Source organism: Neolamprologus brichardi, chromosome 4 (genome assembly GCF_056152115.1).
Source record: "Neolamprologus brichardi isolate AB-2024 chromosome 4, ASM5615211v1, whole genome shotgun sequence".
NCBI classification, from domain to species: domain Eukaryota; kingdom Metazoa; phylum Chordata; class Actinopteri; order Cichliformes; family Cichlidae; genus Neolamprologus; species Neolamprologus brichardi.
Window position 1 is genome coordinate 14,764,108 of NC_142107.1, and position 17,688 is coordinate 14,781,795.

The window sequence follows — 17,688 nt, forward strand, 5'->3', positions numbered from 1 at the left end:
TAGGAGGTTTTTGGTACAGAATCTTCTTTGAATCCAATTTCACCTAGTTAAGCCAACAACCTCACAAAGTGGCTAGTGAAGAAATAATTTATGAGCCTTTTTAAAATAAATAAATAAATTTTAGGTAAATGTGCAATTGAGCAAAGTGTGTGTCATGTCATGTGAGAAACCTCTGTAAATGTTTGACATAATTTAATGAAAGCTGTTGTTGAGTGCAAGGTAAGAGACAGGTATTTTCAGAAGCTTGGTAGATCAGCAGGTTGGCACGCTAGTAAAAGAGCACACCATATAGCTAAGGATAGAGCAACAAGTGACGCACTGCAGTTTTATACTACTGGCAAGTGTAAATGGGAACAAGGCAAGCAAGCAGAGCCACTGCTAGCCTTGCCCACTTCTTGGAGGAAGTAAGTAAAATTAGTATTACTTATCTACACACATGTTAGAAGGACAGACAGGCAGAGCAAGAAGAGGAGTGAAAAGGAGAAGGCAGGTTAATGCCTGAGAGGACAAGAGGAACCATGACATGGATTCACTTAACTCAAACTAAAATCATTAATTAATTGACCAAAAATATTAATAATGAACTTCTGCATAAGGAGAATCTGTATTCACTCATCTAATTGTGTTCCAGAATGCTTGGGGGGTTTTTTTGTCAGTCACTTCCCACAATGTCAAACTCAATTCTCTCATCCTCACTCAATGTTTCAGTCATTTTCACGTTCAGTGAGCCAGGTAACCTCTATTCCCTGTAGTTTAAATGTCAGTGCTTTTCTATAATTATGCCTTTGAGACATTCTTATTTACAAAATCCAATGCTGCCCATTGTATCATTATGGGGGGAAATCCTGTTGTACATCCCACCATTGCTAGGACACTATTCTGTTATGTTGCTGAAGTGAAGTTTCATCTCCAAACAGTTTATTAAAGTTTATGGATTTGGTTTGTTGTAAAACTGTGTGTTTCAATAAAATATGCTGTTCTTTCTCTTTCTCCACTGTAATAACCTAGAGTAATATTAAAAATGCATGTTAGTTGCATTCAATCTTCATGAGCATTTTTATTGAATATAACTATAGACTTTGGTCTAACTTGACAAGGTGTCTTGTCAAGTTAGACTAGTTTCCCTAAATTAAAATTTAATCATCAATTAAATATTCTGTAACTATTTTATTTTCAGTTAGTAGTGTTAATTGATTTTTTTCTACTATAAAATGACACAAAACTGCTTATCCCTTTAATGTTGAGTTTGTGGAGGGCTATTTTAATTTACTTTGACACTATTAATAAGAACAAAAAAAATTCATTATACCTGATTTTTGGTTTTTAAATATTTTAGCAGAGACTGTATAGTTAAAATGTATGTGATATGCTATAACGTGTTGAATGAAATAAACCAAAACTAAATATGTTAACATATGATCATTCACAAAGGTTTAGATTTCCTTTCTCCCTTCTATGTGTGGTTAAAGGTAAAAAATTATTTTTTATAACATAATCAGCCTATGCACGTATATATGCCTGCGTCACCTTTTAAATATATATATATATATATATATATATAATCAGCTTTAAATCTCTTTACATGTAACATGAGATTTGCTGTGGAGGAGATATCAGATTTTGTGAAGGCAGCATTGGATTTATTTGATGACTCGTCACATTATCAGTTTGGGTAAGCTATATAGTAAGATCAAAAATAGAAAGGAACCAACAACTGTGGCTTTATGTGCCAGCAAGCATCAACAGACACGCATCTGGAGTACAAATAAGGTTGTCAGTGTGCATGTGCAATTTTAATGGGAAGCAGAATATACTGAGTTTATCTCTATATCCTACAAGTACTAGTAACTTTAATTTAAAGACTTCAGATAGTACACTATTGTACAGCTTTTAATGTAACAGCTTTTAAAAGCCCCAGAAATAAAAAAAAAAGTATTGTATAACATGTAATTTATTCTTTAAACATGAACAGTTTTGTTTTTCTCCATAATCAGTATAACATGATGTCTGTGTTTATAAACCCGTTAAAAGCATTCATTAATGCTGACAGCATTAAAAAGTCCAAATCAGGCATCTTTAGATTTATTTATTTGTGAACTATGTTTTATTGAATTTGTGCTAATATTTAGCTTACAGGGAGAGCTTTTAACTAATTAAAGACTGTAAATGGTGCACTGTTGTAGCGACAGATATTTAATGTAACTGATACAACGTGATTTATGGCATTAGTGGGCAGAACTTTTAAAACTCTATCCAGAAATTTATAATCTGTGTCATATTATCTAGTGTGTATAGATGAATATAAACTAATTTAAACCGTGTAGGCCAACAGCTCTGTTCTTCTCAAATATATGATACTGAAAGTATTTCTTTAATATTTAATTATTATCTTATTTGTTTAAATGATATGACAGTGGGAATTAATTGTCATTCTAGATGGAAATTTTGCTTATTATAGAGCATTTATGTTTAAATAATCTTAGGTTAAGCTAACCCTGCTAGCACTGATACTGAAAGCTAGGATGGATGCTAAGCAGAGGTGCTGTCCTCATTTGCTAAATGTCCTGTAAGTATAAATGATGATTCTTCTGAAGAAACTACAGTGTTGAATATTATATTTTCCAATGTGACTTTTGTAAAATAAAGAAAAAATTATACTGATTAAATGTAATGAAGTCACAGGAAAGAGTTTATTGAATTAATACATTGCAAACAGACAATTTAGCAGCTGTTTCATATTTTATGAACGCTGACAAAAGGTTCCAAATAGATGTCTCTTACTCAGCACTTTCACCCTAGAAAAAAAATCATAAAAAAAATCCAATTATTCAACACATATTAAGATTTTAGACTAGACCTAATTTAGACCAAATTAATAATAATAATATAATATAAAAGATAATCTATCTAAAGACAACTAATTTAAAATGGGATCAGATGAATTACCTTTCCAACATCACGGCTCTTGGCTCTCAGTTTGTTGACCTGAGATTCAGCAATGTCAGCACGCTCCTGAGCTTCCTCCATCTCATGTTGGACCTTTCTCAGTCTGGACATGTGGGTGTTGGCCTGTTCCTCCTGTACAGTATAACAATATGTTGGATTGTTAAAAAACATATCTGATCATTCATGAGAGCTATATTTACATGATTAACCATCTTTCATGATTTTCAATGATCACAAAACATTTTACTCACAGCCTCCTCAGCCTGTCTCTTGTAAGCCTTGACCTTGAGCTGCAGCTTGTCCACCAGATCCTGAAGTCTGACCAAATTCTTCTTGTCCTCCTCAGTCTGCATAGATAGCAAACTGTTATTTAGAGCTGGAGAAGAAACAGTTTAGGAAATTATGAATTTCTCGATAAATGTGTAATTAATCACCTGGTAGGTGAGCTCCTTCACTCTCCTCTCATATTTGCGGACTCCTTTAACAGCATCAGCTCCACGTCTTTGCTCAGTTTCAACTTCAGTTTCCAGTTCACGGACCTTTAATGCCATGATAAATAATCAGCTTTTAATAAATGTTAGAGTACAGAGAAAAAAGGGTAGAGTTCAACTGATGGAATCAATGTGTGTTTTTTTAATACTTGAATAATAACTCACGAATATATAGAGTACATACCCTGGACTCCAGTTTCTGGAGCTGCTTCTTGCCACCCTTCATAGCGAGGTTCTCTGCCTCATCCAGACGGTGCTGCAGGTCCTTGACTGTGACCTCCAGGTTCTTCTTCATCCTCTCCAGGTGAGCACTGGTGTCCTGCTCCTTCTTCAGCTCCTCAGCCATCATGGCAGCCTGAAAGCATGGGTGGTGTTGGGATTACTGATCAAGCATGAACAAGAATTTTGAAAAAAAGGCTTTCAAAGTAATAACTTACATCAGTGATTGCCTTTTTGGCCTTCTCCTCAGCATTTCTTGCTTCTTGAACTGCATCATCCACCTCACCCTGAACCTGGACAAGGTCAGCCTCCAGCTTCTTCTTGGTGTTCAAAAGACTGGTGTTCTGAATGAAAGAGAAAAAGTTTTAATGATGTGATTCTCACTCTCTTATATCTCAAAGTTCTTGTAAAGTAATGAATAACAACCTGAGAGTGAAGCAGTCCGACACGCTCGCTAGCATCAACCAACTCCTGCTCAGCCACTTTGCGTCCTCTCTCTGTCTGCTCCAGAGCGGCTCTCAGCTCCTCAATCTCAGCTATCATCAGACCATTTCTGCGCTCCACCATGGCGACCTGCTCCTTCATGTCTTCCTGTCCTCTGACTGCGTCATCCAGGTGCAGTTGGGCATCCTGATAACAAGCAAGCAACCATTCAAACAAAAAAACCCAAATGCAATTTACTGTGTCTTACTTGTTAATTGAGAGAAAATCATCTACCAACTCACCTTGAGCTGTCCTTGGACATTCCTCAGTTGTTTCTGGGCCTCAGCAGCCTGTCTGTTGGCATGGCTCAGCTGAATCTCCATCTCATTCAGGTCTCCCTCCATCTTCTTCTTGACTCTCAGGGCATCATTCCTGCTCCTGACCTCAGCATCAAGAGTGCTCTGCATGGAGTCAATCACCCTCTGGCTGTTCCTCTTGATCTGCTCCATCTCCTCGTCCTTCTCTGCCAGCTTCCTGTCAATCTCACTTTTGACTTGGTTGAGCTCAAGCTGAATACGAAGAATCTTGGATTCTTCGTGTTCCAGAGTGCCCTGCGAGATAAGTCAGATAAGTAACAGATACCAAGTGGAATCATCAAAATAAATAATATTGACATAAAAAATATTAAACCTCTGCTTCTTCAAGGGCAGTCTGAATTTCAGCCTTTTCACTTTCTACAGTCTTCTTGGCCTTTTCCAGCTCATGGATGCTCTTTCCAGTCTCACCAATCTGCTCAGTCAGATCTGAGATCTCCTCTACAGAGCAAACATAGCCAAGAGTTTTAGTACTTGGAGCTGATATATGCAGATGTTTTTGCCACAACATAACATATAAATGAATATAAACATTAGAATCATATCCATATGATCTATAGCAAGATAAGCATACGCTGCAGGTTCTTGTTCTCTCTCTTCATGGTCTCAAGATGATCCAGAGCCTCTTCATATGAGTTCTTCATCTTGAACAACTCAGTGCTGAGAGAACGAGCCTCCTTTTGGGCTCCTTCCAGCTCTGCCTGGCTCTCCTCATACTTCTGCTTCCATTCTGCCAGGACCTATGTTATTGTAGGTTAATTAGTTAGTTGTTATTTTATGTGTATGTTTATTTTGATGATATTGGTTATGTTTAAATCTTTACTTTATCAAAGTTCCTCTGCTTCTTGTCAAGGTTGGCAGCCAGAGCATTAGCTCTCTCCACATCAATCATGAGGTCCTCCACCTCACCCTGCAGCCTCTGCTTGGTCTTCTCAAGTGAGGCACACTTGGAGTTCACAGCCTCAATGGATTCCTCAGCCTCCTGCAGGCGCTGGGCAAGCTTTTTCCTATCGTTTAAATAATTTTGTTTTGATTAAGTCTGAATTGGTTGGTTTTAAGTCTGAAAACTAATTTAAACAATGAAAGTATGGTGACTTACTTGGCCTCCTCCAGCTCCTCGGTGCGCTGGATTGCATCAGTCTCATATTTGGATCGCCACTGAGCCACCTCACTGTTGGCCTTGGACATTCCTCGCTGCAGCTCAGCCTTGGCCTCCTGCTCCTCCTCAAACTGCTCTCTGAGCAGATCACAGTCATGACGTGCTGACTGAACAGCATGAGCCAGGGCATTCTTGGCCTTTTGAACACACAATCAATGTCAGATGGACAATTTTTTAATTAAAATCAATTTTAAAGTCTAATGCTGAGAGGATGAGATAAATAAATGGTAACAACTAGGAACCAAATTAGAGGACAGTCGAACTGATTTAAAACTTATGTGTTTAAATTAGTAAGTGCTATGATATAAAAGAAGACAGAAAACAGTTCAGACCTTCACTTCCTCCTCAACGTGTCTCTTCAGTTCCTCAATCTGCTGAGTGAAGGCCTGCTTGCCCCTTGTGAGCTGAGAAACAAGAGCTTCTTTCTCCTCAAGCTGCCGACTGAACTCACCTGAAATTAACACACATAAATTAAGCCTAGTTTGTTTAATTTTATCCATTGATTGATGGTAGTTTTAGGTCAACTCAATGTGAATAATTTCCAGAGACAGACTGTTTTTTTGTTATACATCACTTACCATTCTCTGTCTGGAGTCTCGCCTTCTGGGCATTAATGTCATTCAGCTGACGAACATTCTCATCATTTTTAGCTTTGAGTTCACTTAGTTGATCCTCAAGAGTCCTGCACATTTTCTCCAAGTTGCCCTGTCAAAACGGTTAACATTTTAAAGACTGATTGCAATCAGTTATAGAGATTCAAATTTTTACATTTTTAAAATCTCATGTTATCTTACCTTATGTTATGTTATTTTTATGTTAATCTTTTCTTATTTCAACAGTCATTCATACACAGGAGTGTTAGTAATAATAACATTATTACATCTATGAATATCTGCTTTTAAAGGTCTTGAAATGTGAAAAAAAAATTGTTCTCTATAAACAATGTCCGCACCTTTGCTTTAGCAACAGCCTCCATGTTGCTGGAGAGGTCATCAATCTCCATCTTGTACTCGCTCTTCTCTTTCTCCAGCTTCTGTTTGACACGCTGGAGGTTGTCGATCTGCTCTCCGAGCTCTGCAACAGTGTCAGCCTGCTTCTTACGGAGAGCTGCTGCAGTAGCTTCATGCTGCAGAGTTGATTCCTCAAGATCACGACGCAGTTTCTGGAACTCAGCCTCTCGCTTCTTGTTCATCTCAATCTGAGCAGCTGTTGCTCCACCAGCTTCCTCGAGCCTCTCACTGATCTCTTCAAGCTCCCTGGAGAGGTCGGCTCTCTGCTTCTCTACCTTAGCCCGAGCTGCCCTCTCAGCCTCAATCTCCTCTTCCAGCTCTTCAATACGAGCCTTTAGGGTAATAGCACCACAAAGACTTACTGAGTTGACATGTTTTAGTTTCACTGAACATAATATTTACCTAAAATAATGGTACCTGGAGTTCTTTGATCTTCTTCTGAAGCTGAGCACCAAGAGACTGCTCATCCTCAATCTTGCCAAGAAGCTGACTGATTTCAAAGTCTTTCCTGTAAGTGGAGAAGAAAAAGAAATGACTCTGACAGCTCTGTGGCTGAATGCAAGTGTAGGAACTTTATCAGTAACTGTTTTTTTACTTTTTGATTTTCTCGTCAGACTGCTGCTTGTCATTCTCCAGATCCATTATGGATTCCTGGGCCAGTTTCAGATCTCCCTCCAGCTTCCTCTTGGCTCTCTCAAGGTCCATGCGGAGCTTCTTCTCTTGCTCCAGTGAACCCTCAAGCTATGAAATCATGTCAGTTGATTCAAGTGGTTTGAAAGACAATGATTTAGTACTAAAATTCTTTCCATAAAAAACAAAAAACAAACACATCATTATTGTTAGGTTTTGTATTGTTGATTGTCATTTATGCTTAGAAATATTTAACCATATATGCTTAGAGGTGTATAATTAATTGTGTAGTGATAGGATGTGTGATCTTTAGCAGGCTGCAAAGGCTTGGTGTGCATTCCAGAGTGTTCTGGAATCCACACCTACATCCTGGGAGCATGGGAAGAGGTCGTACCTTGTTTTATTGTTTTATGGTAGGATTAACGTAGCTATATCTGTTTTAGTCTAAGTGCCTTTTGTTTAGATGGTTTAGGGAAGTCATTTATGGGGTCACACTCTGACCCACACACACACACACACACACACACACCGCACAGGCAAGGTACTCTTTGTTTGTATATAGGCGGCGTATGTTAATGAACCTATGCATATTCATGTAACCTCAATAAAAGAGCAGTGTTACGGGGGAGCGGACGAGAGCAACTGGGGTCAAGCGAAGGAACGGCGTTTGTCCAGTTCTCTCCCGTGCACGTGAAACATGAAGAACTTTGCCTACTTCGTGTCTTGCTTTGCTGTGTAATTATATTGTCTTCAACGTTCCAGCGAATAGGTTCAAGCTACAAACCTATCAATTATTATAGTTTTCTTACATCATCAACTTGTTGTTCCAGCTTTGTCTTGGACTTGGTCAGAGTGTTGACTTTGTCCTCCTCTGCCTGGAGATCATCCAGTGTTTGCTGATGGGCCTCTTGTAAGGCTTTCTTCTCCTTAGTTAACTTGGCAATTGACTCATCTTGAGATGTCATCTCCTCTGTCAGGTTTTTCACCTGAAATAAATAATAAATTTGAATTCCCCATCAAAGTTAAAAAATTAAAATACCAAAATAAGACATTACAGCATATAAACATATTATGCTTTTTTATTTTAGTGAACACTACAATCAGTACGAACTGAACCTTGTTTTCTGTGGCATGTTTCTCCTTCTCCACTTTGGCCAAGGTGAGCTCCAAGTCATCAATGTCCTTCTTCAGCTCAGAGCATTCATCCTCCAGCTTCCTCTTCTTAGCAGTCAGCTCAGCATTGATTTCCTCTTCATCCTCCAGTCTCTCACTTGTCTCTTTGAGTTTGGCCTCGAGCTGGATTTTGCTCTTAATGAGCCCCTCACACCTTTCTTCAGCATCAGAGAGATTGTCAACTTCCTACAGTACACATTGAACACATAATAATATCATTCATGGTCAGTGTACCATGTATCATGTATATTGTGATTTGCTGTTTTGTAAAACTGCATTTCACTTATGGCACATGTATAGATGTCACATTACTGCACTTGTTTTTTTTTTTTTTTTTTATTACTTACTGCAGCCACTTGAAGTTGCAGGTCATTCTTCTCCTGCAGCAGGCTGACCATCTTCTCTTCCAGTTCCTTCTTCTTGGCCAGAGCAGCAGCCAGGTCTGTCTGCATCTTCTCATAGTTCTCCTTCATGTTCTGCAACTCCTTCTCAGTCTCAGCACTCTTCAGAAGAGGCTTGATCTTGAAGTACAGTTTCAGCCATGGCCAGTTCTTGACATTCATGAAAGAACGGATGTTGTACTGGATGGAGAAGATAGCATCTCTACAAAACCAAACATGAGAGTGTTACTTTTAGTGTCGTAGGATCTTAATATGAGGAAGGAAATAAAAAAGAGAATACGATAGAGTTTAGTATGATAATGTTACCTCCTCTCCATCATCTTCACAAACTCTTTCCTCATGACGTATCCTCTGCAGAGAGCCTGAGTCATGGTCACCAGCTCAGCCAGTTTCTCATCTCTCATCTCCTCAAGAGTGCCCAGCAGACCAGCTTTGAAGAACACCTATTTAATCATTGAAAGCATAAGTACAAGTACAGATGAACAGTGTTTTTTTTTTTATGTCTATTAATTTAACAAAGTGTACCTTTGTGTGCCCAAACTTGTACTGTGTGTGATCCACATCAATGGAGCCAAGCAGCTTCTCTGAAGCTTTCTTGTTGTCAATGAACTGTCCCTCAGGGATGACGCTGGCATTCAACACTTTGTATCTTTAAGAGAAAATCATGTTGTTACTTAGATTTTTCTTTCATTATATTCAAGTTTCCCCTTTACAAGAACAATGAAACCATTTTTCCTTTCCAATATTGTAATGTGCTGTCACCTCTGCTTGAAGTCACCATAGAGGATTCTGCTGGGGAAACCCTTCCTGCAGATTCTGATGCCCTCCAGTACACCATTACACCTCAGCTGGTGGATGACCAGGGAGTTCTCCATAAGACCTGAGAGTCAGAAATTGATTTTTTCCCCAAAACTTTTTCTTAATATTACAATACTACAATGTTTTGTGCATTTAATAGTACTGTGGGCTTTTTACCTGGGGTCTTTGTCTCATTGGGAATCAAGCAACGGACAAAGTGAGGATGAGTGCTTCTTAAGTTGGTCATCAGCTTGGCCAGATTCTCCTGTAGATCAGCATCATTAGGCTAAAATATTTATATAAAAGCTCTTAAACTTCTTAATAATATAAATCTATACGTACTCTGAAAAGCGCAGAGACAGTCTGGAAGGAACCACCCTTCTTCTTACCACCCTTCTTGCCACCACCACCACCAGCAGCCTCTGTTTTCATAAACATTGAATTTAAAAAGTGGGAATGGAGAAATGTTTAAAAGTGTAGTCTTTTAATAACTAAATGTAGTCCCCAGAACAGTAATTTATTCATATTAATTTTATGTGAGTGAGTTTCATATTTCTGAGTATAAAAAATGTCCATCATCTAGAATTTCAATGTACATTTATTGATTACTACCCTTAAAGCTAATAATACAAATTTACCAATTGTATTAATTTTGCTCCTTTTCTGGTAGGTATAATTTGAAATTTCTATTATAACTGTATATTCAAAACTTTACGTATTACATATTCACATTATTCAAATATGCATGCATATGCATATGTAAATCATCTATACTGGATACTTGTTTTGTGATTACTCAGATCATCTTTGTTTCTTACCCTCTGCTGAGGCATGGGCTGCGTACAGGAAGCACAGCAGTTTGTTTGAAGACTTCTGGTAGAGCTGCACAACTGAGTCATTCAGTGGGTCCTTGTTCTTGTCCAGCCAGCCAGTGATATTGTAGTCCACTGTACCAGCATAGTGAACCAGGGAGAAGTGTGCCTCAGCCTTGCCCTTTGCAGGCTTTGGTTTCTCAAATGCTTTGGTCTTGCCAAGATGCTGATCGTGCAGCTTGTTCTTAAACGTTGTGTCAGAGGCCTTGGGGAACATGCACTCCTCTTCAAGGATGGAGAAGATGCCCATTGGCTGAGAAAATGTTACCATATCAAATTTATCATATTAAAATTTGTGAATTTCAACAGAGATAACATATGCACCCACATGTACATTTCTTCCAGAGCAGCTGTTTACCTTCTCAATAAGCTCAATGCAGGCAGCCAAGTCCATACCAAAGTCAATGAACTCCCAATGAATGCCTTCTTTCTTGTACTCCTCTTGCTCCAGGACAAACATGTGATGGTTGAAAAACTGTTGCAGTTTCTCATTGGTGAAGTTGATGCAGAGTTGCTCTAAGCTGTTGAACTGTAATAGTACAAACATGTCTAACTTCATGGCAATAACGTCTTTAAAGTTTAAGAAATATGGTGAAATGTTTCAAGTGCTCACATCAAAGATCTCAAACCCAGCGATATCCAGCACTCCAATGAAGAACTGTCTGGGCTGCTTTGTGTCCAGCATCTCATTGATACGGATAACCATCCACAAGAACATTTTCTCATAGATAGATTTGCACAGAGCCGAAACAGCATTGTTGACCTGGCGAACAAGAATTTATAATTATTCAAAACCATATGAATACAGCTATAATGTTTATAATTATAATATGATAATACAAGTCTCCCTTTTTTAAATTACCTGTGGGACGGTCTGACCTTTGGTCACCATCTCATTGCCAACCTTGACTCTTGGGTAGCACAAAGCTTTCAGCATATCAGCCGAGTTCAGACCCAATAGGTACGCAATCTTGTCAGCCACTGTTGGATTGGAGTATAATACCTAATTAATATGCAGTATTTCAAGTATAGAAAACTTTCACAATAAAAATTATATTATTTTCTCAATTACCCTCAGTGCCATCAGGTTCAGCCTGCTCCTCACGCTGCTTTTGCTTAAATTTCATGTTGCCATGATGCATCACAGCACCAGTCAGCTTGTAGATGCTTAACTTCTCATCAGCACTAAAGCCCAAGATGTCAATAGCAGTCTAAAACACACAAGGACAAAATTAACAATTACTTCTTAAACGAAAAAATAATCCAAATCCAAAGCCAAATGTGATTTTACATCTGTTGCAATGAACTCCTCCACATCATTGATGCTCTTGACAGTGATTTCACCCTGACTGATCATTGGATAGTCATAAGGGTTAGTTGTGATCAGAAGAGCCTCTGAAAGGAGAAATTAAATTTGTGAGGTTTTGTTGAGATCTGGTATTTAATGCATTGAAAATTTAAATTTTTGTGTCCTATCAACATACCCAGGAGCTCAGGCTTGTGGCCTGTCATCAGCTGATAGAAGATATGGTAGCTCCTCTCAGCAGACAACTGGAAGGTGACACGGGACTTCTCCAGCAGATCTAAGGACAACAAAGTCATTTAGATACTGTAGACATTTGACATCACAGACAAACACATTAAGCTCAAGCCTGTTTCTAGATATATTAGTCTGATTCTCACTCCCCAGTGTTTGAATAAATTTAAGTGACTAATTAAATATAATTTCTATCACAGATATCGTAATCTGCACTGTGGTTCAAACTTACATGTTTCAATATCAGCTGAAGACAGCTTGCCAGTTGTGCCAAAGTGAATCCTGATGAATTTACCCTACACGGGTAGATCTTTATTAATATTACCTTTCATGAGAGCAAGTAGTAAAAAGCTAATTTTTAATCACTTACAAAACGAGAGGAGTTGTCATTCCTCACAGTCTTGGCATTACCGTAGGCCTCCAACAGAGGGTTGGCAGCAACAATCTGATCCTCAAGAGAGCCCTGCAAGAATATATTGTGTTTATGTGAGCTGAAATTCTGAAATCTTTTCTTTTTCTGTCACAAAGACTTTGATGCAGAATAAAGAATCTACCTGCATTTTGCCAGGCGTTGGCTCAGCCTTCTTACCACCAAGAGCTGCAATTGTTGCAAAGTACTGGATGACACGTTTGGTGTTGACAGTCTTTCCTGCACCGGATTCTCCGCTGGGGTTTATGGAACACATTGTTAAATTTAAGCTTCGGTAACTTAAAGTTTTTATAGATTTTGCAAACAGTTTGTATTATACTCACGTAATCAGGACAGACTGGTTCTCACGATCTAAAAGTAAGACACACAGCACAGAGTTCTGATGTATCATCGATTCATCATCAACGATTAAATGCCATCTGTCTTTAATTTGCATTTAAAAGTTTTAATAGTGAATTGATCTTACCAGTGAGCATGAACTGATAGGCATTGTCAGAGATGGAGAAGATGTGGGGTGGAGCCTCAATCCTCTTCTTCCCTCTGTATGCTCCTACACATGTAGCATCATATACAGGAAGCCACTTGTAGGGATTGACAACAACGCAGAACAACCCAGAGTAGGTCTGTATCATAGAGAATAAATATCATTTAAACATTTACAGATCAGCATGATATTTTCGTTTCACACACAGCAAAGTGAAAACTTACGTAGATCATCCATGATGCATAACGCTCTTTGAGGTTATACAACACAGATGGCTCATTAAGGTGGGTCATCATGGCCATGTCCTCCATCTTATCAAACTTTGGAGGGTTTCTAGGGTGGATTTCATCCTCCTTTACAGTGACCGTCTGAATAGATTTTAATGATCCATCAGACAACATCATCTTTCACAGTTCGGCACTATATATTTAACAAACAGATGAAGTACATATATTATTCATCTACCTTTCCTCCGTCTGTCTCAACAGTGGCTTTACCACCCTCCTTCTTGACGAGTTTGCCCTTGACATACATCTCACCAGGATCAGTTACAAAGAAGGCCGTCTTGGCATCAAATGGAGCAGTCTGGGCCTCAATCCTCTCCTTTTCTGGCTTCCGGAGGTAAATGGCCGCTGGGCCGTACTGCTCCATCTCCGCGTCTGTGCTCATGGTGGCACTTTAATCAAGACTGAAAATATGACCAAGTGAAACATAAATCATATGTTTAGTGCACAACCCATAATTAATTTCCATTGTTTTAGATTTATGGAATTTACCTCAGGTGATGCAAATAGAAACTCCTTAATACCCTGTGTACATCAAGGTGCTATAAAATATGGTAAAAGGTAGATGAGTGCAAGTTTTACATTGTTTTCTAAGTGTTTTAAAGATTCAAGCAATCTATTACAAACCCCCCAAAATTCTGGAGTGAGTAAAATAATATAAGTACCTGAACACTAATGCATGCAATACATTATTTAATTAACAATTAGAATAATTGACAATGACATACAATTTGACTCTTTTACTGTACTCACCCGCCTTGGATGCCTGTCAGTTAGAGCAAACGCTCAGAGCTGCTGCTTTTATACACAACAGCTCTGCCTCCTCAGCATTTGCGCTCTCCTCAATTTGGTCAGGAAATTCTGACACCTACGTGCTCGATATAGTAAAAAAGAAGTTAATTATCAAGTTTGATTTTTCTACATATGTACGTAGGATTTTACAAAGCTTTATGAAAAGCACACACAGACAAGCACACACATATATATAGTTTACAGACATACAAATATGTACATTTACAAATATATATATTTGTAAACAAATTAAATAAATAATACATATATATGTATATCTATCTGTCTTTCTATCTATCTATCTATCTATCTATATAGAAGGGACAGTTTATGGCTGTATATAACAATATACACTTAAGTATAATCTCACATATTAGTTACATTATACTTAAATTGCTGCATTTGCTTCTTTTTGAGTAACTCCAATCCTTCTTTTGAAGTGCAACAGAAACACATAAACAGTATTTTCACAATCAGTTTAGCTGCATTTCTTGTTGAAATAAATTATTTTAGTGATATCTTTTTTAAGGTGATTGTGCTTATAAATATTTAGCACACCAGTAATTTCTACAGTAATCCTAGTGGTAAATTACAACAGTGCCCTGCATGGTTTGTGAATTATTTATTCCAATCAATCTTGAAGGTAAACATATATCAAATTGAGTTTATACTAAGCTTATACATGTGCAATGTAATGTAAGTTTGATGTCATAGCCAGTAATGAGTTTTATATGTGGAGGAGTTTTGAAATGCCACTGGTGTATAGTTACAGGACGTAAAAATCTCACACATCGGATATAAAATTCAGGGCAAGACTTTGTGTTAATGCCAGACCGGTGTTATATATCTCTACTAGGGACATAATGCAACAATGATAATTGAATACCAGAAAATTGTTTGTTATAAATAGTGTTAATGTGTATCTCTAATGAACAAAGAAACATACAACTGTTAAATTTTTATTTTTGATTTATGAATAAGTGATAAATGATTAATGGAATGGAAAGTCTTGGATCATAACCAGATTACCTTTCATTTCCAAGTTTTGCACAGACGTGGGTTAATATTTGCCATCTTACCAGAAGGTCATGAGGTACCATGGTCAAAAATAAATCCAGCAAAGCCAAGGGGCAGGGATTCGTGTTTGGCATAAGAGAAGGATATATTTATAGGACACATTTCGATATGTTGTTAACAACAAATCCCAGCCTGAAGGACATTTATCATCTCAACTTGTCTATTTAACTTTCAAATGTATTTTCTTAAAAAAGCATGTGTATGTCTGTAAGGTAAGTTTATTGTAGAAAACAATACAAACTAAACAATAAAACAAAACCAAAAAACCTGAAAAACTTAAAATATGCTGTGTTTATTCATCGTAATTCCAAGAGTCAGGTAAAAATGCATGAAAAATGAGTCGATAAGGAGGGTTACAACCAAAACAGCCAAAAATGATCTATTTCCTCTTTTTAGCCATGGTATTGCCTAAGAACACATTATATATAGTGTTACAGACTATAATGTGTTATAATGCAGTGAAGTGTTGTAATGTTTTGTAGATGTACAGTGTGTTTAATCTCGAAATATATTTGTAAAATACTACCACAGTTCCACTGTACCCCTGGTTTTATGAGCACAGATAAGTCACTATGGCTTTTGCTTCTATCAGGAGCAAGCACACTTACATTTCTTGAGGACAATAGAGCTTAGTTAACAAGTAAGGCAAAAGTCTTTGCTTAGGTGATATGCTGGGATCCAATAACATCTCCTTCTGTGGCATAGAATTCCTGAATGAAAGGGAGACGGAGATGAGTACATGCCCAGACTACTTACAGTGCCTCTTGAAAGTATAGCACTTCACTTGTTCTCCATTGTCTGATGTTACAGCCTTATTCCAAAATGGATTAAATAATTTTTTCACATTAAAAATCACCACAAGTAAAAGGTTTTGCTTGAGATGTATTAAAAATAATGAAATAAAAATATAAGGTAAACAAGTGTGGCAGAGGTGTGGTCTCGGGTCTGCTACAGGGGAGGGGTGACGCAATGAAGCCCAGAGGGACAGCACGGAGGCGTGGTGGGAACAGGTGCCTGGGCAGGCTGATTGACGATGGGTCTGTGTTTTCTGCTCTAGTGATGGCTGGGCAGAAGTGAGGTGGCAACGAACCAGGAGTGTCTGTGTCCTGGGCTGAAAGGCTACGAAAACCGCAGTTTATGTTGCCACAAATAAAAGGGCTACTGCCCAAATGTAACGCCAGTGTGTGTTCCAGGGTCCTGTGTCACAACATGCATTAACAGTAGGGGTGAGTTTAAAACATCAATTTCCTGATTCAAATCGATTTCAGTTTGAATTATGCGATATTTATCCATCCATCCATTCGCTTCCGCTTATCCTTTATCAGGGTCGCGGGGGGTGCTGGAGCCTTTCCCAGCTGTCATAGGGCGAGAGGTGGGGTACACCCTGGACAGGTCGCCAGTCTGTCACAGGGCCAACACACAAGGACAGACAACAGACAACCATTCGCACTCACATTCATTCACACATTCACACCTAGTGACAATTTGGATTATCCCATTAACCCATTAATCCCCACAAGCTGCATGTAATGCGATATTTATTGATTCATTAAATCCTGAGCTGATTTTTAAATATAAATGTATTTTGCCATAAATACCAGAATCAAAGATGTAAACACAAAGTGCGACCATCGGGTCGCGTACACGGACATGCTGTAAGGTGCTGAAAGCCTCACAGATTTTAAAACTGCAGATTTCGTCACTCTTCACTAAACCAACAGCAAAAGAAGATCAAAACTACGCTTCACATTTGAAAAACATCATCGTGAATTCCTTCGCACTTTTGCTGTTTTGCTTCCGCCATAATAAAATCACACTTCCTGGATGGCTCTTTCTCTCTCTGTGTACTTCGGGACCAGTTTACCATCAGAAACTGCTGTTTTCTGCATTATTCGCTTGCTTATTACGCACCAGTCTTTCCTTGAGTACAATATTTTTTTTTTCTCATAAATGGCCTCCAACAAAAGGCCTAATTTCTGCTGTTCAATACCGACGAAATTGCAACTTTTACAGATTATGCCAAATTGCAAAACACTTAGCTATGTCGCTAATAAACCTCTGTAACTTTGGTCTGCTTCACTTCAGCAGCATCAGGGAATGTTCATATGTTGATTCATGTTTTTTTTGTTTTTTTTTAACCTACTGTTGAATATTTTTAAGGGGGTTATCTGCTATAAAAGCCAGGCAAGGAAAATCTTCTTCATATTTTTCTGTGTTTTATCCTCAGTTCATTATCATCAAGCCTGTAGACTCCTGGTGGAGCAACAACACCACGCCAATGGGCCGTTCTCTTCAGCTGGGTCCACGTCATTCCAGCTGCCTTTACTTTGCTCTCGACAGATCTTTTCTACATCTCTTTGGGTCTCTCCACTTTCCTTTTTCCTTGTGGGTTGCAGTCCAGTGCTTACCTCGTGACATTGTTGGATGGTTTTTGAAGTGTGTGGCCTATCCAGCCCCATTTTCTCTTCTTGATGTATTGACTGACCAGGTTGTGCCTGGTTCTCTTCCACAGGTCTGTGTTCAAGATCTTCTCAGGCCATTTGATGTTGAGGATGTGTCACAAGCACTTGTTGATGAAGATACATACA

The 17,688-nt window shown here is 38.4% G+C and overlaps 3 protein-coding genes across 3 annotated transcripts; all 3 read right to left on the bottom strand.

Moving 5' to 3' along the window:
* Positions 1-2,661: 2,661 nt before the first annotated feature.
* myh9b (myosin, heavy chain 9b, non-muscle) lies at positions 2,662-9,024 on the bottom strand. Its single transcript, XM_087839873.1, has 20 exons — positions 8,773-9,024; positions 8,369-8,611; positions 8,062-8,238; positions 7,218-7,363; positions 7,040-7,130; positions 6,565-6,954; positions 6,191-6,317; positions 5,945-6,063; positions 5,553-5,749; positions 5,277-5,460; positions 5,028-5,193; positions 4,770-4,894; positions 4,382-4,690; positions 4,083-4,286; positions 3,875-4,000; positions 3,622-3,792; positions 3,381-3,485; positions 3,198-3,293; positions 2,947-3,078; positions 2,662-2,795 (listed from the first exon to the last, which is right to left on the bottom strand). Exons 1-20 carry the CDS (start codon positions 8,986-8,988, stop codon positions 2,778-2,780), a joined length of 3,342 nt encoding a protein of 1,113 aa, XP_087695999.1. The 5' UTR covers positions 8,989-9,024; the 3' UTR covers positions 2,662-2,777.
* A 104-nt stretch (positions 9,025-9,128) lies between these two features.
* LOC102780412 (myosin heavy chain, fast skeletal muscle-like) lies at positions 9,129-11,892 on the bottom strand. The gene is made up of 11 exons (XM_035908034.2): positions 11,788-11,892; positions 11,569-11,707; positions 11,359-11,477; positions 11,110-11,259; positions 10,855-11,025; positions 10,443-10,749; positions 9,967-10,046; positions 9,802-9,889; positions 9,589-9,706; positions 9,352-9,475; positions 9,129-9,269 (listed from the first exon to the last, which is right to left on the bottom strand). Exons 1-11 carry the CDS (start codon positions 11,851-11,853, stop codon positions 9,129-9,131), a joined length of 1,503 nt encoding a protein of 500 aa, XP_035763927.2. The 5' UTR covers positions 11,854-11,892.
* Positions 11,893-11,904: 12 nt separating this feature from the next.
* Positions 11,905-13,351, bottom strand: LOC148102976 (myosin heavy chain, fast skeletal muscle-like). Its single transcript, XM_087840424.1, has 8 exons — positions 13,172-13,351; positions 12,930-13,086; positions 12,787-12,814; positions 12,588-12,699; positions 12,404-12,496; positions 12,266-12,329; positions 11,981-12,079; positions 11,905-11,930 (listed from the first exon to the last, which is right to left on the bottom strand). Exons 1-8 carry the CDS (start codon positions 13,349-13,351, stop codon positions 11,905-11,907), a joined length of 759 nt encoding a protein of 252 aa, XP_087696550.1.
* Positions 13,352-17,688: the final 4,337 nt, after the last annotated feature.

Coding starts and splice junctions, on each gene's coding strand:
- myh9b (XM_087839873.1), bottom strand. CDS start 8,988: ATGAATGTCAAGAACTGGCCATGGCTGAAACTGTACTTCAAGATCAAG. Junction 6,064..6,190: donor GAGACTCCAGACAGAGAATG/GTAAGTGATGTA, acceptor TGTTAATTTCAG/GTGAGTTCAGTCGGCAGCTT. Junction 4,895..5,027: donor AGAGAACAAGAACCTGCAGC/GTATGCTTATCT, acceptor TTTGCTCTGTAG/AGGAGATCTCAGATCTGACT.
- LOC148102976 (XM_087840424.1), bottom strand. CDS start 13,351: ATGATGTTGTCTGATGGATCATTAAAATCTATTCAGACGGTCACTGTA. Junction 12,700..12,786: donor AACCAGTCTGTCCTGATTAC/GTGAGTATAATA, acceptor CATAAACCCCAG/CGGAGAATCCGGTGCAGGAA. Junction 12,497..12,587: donor CAACGCCTGGCAAAATGCAG/GTAGATTCTTTA, acceptor ATATTCTTGCAG/GGCTCTCTTGAGGATCAGAT.
- LOC102780412 (XM_035908034.2), bottom strand. CDS start 11,853: ATGATCAGTCAGGGTGAAATCACTGTCAAGAGCATCAATGATGTGGAG. Junction 10,750..10,854: donor GCATTGAGCTTATTGAGAAG/GTAAACAGCTGC, acceptor ACATTTTCTCAG/CCAATGGGCATCTTCTCCAT. Junction 10,047..10,442: donor AGCCCATGCCTCAGCAGAGG/GTAAGAAACAAA, acceptor TTATGAAAACAG/AGGCTGCTGGTGGTGGTGGT.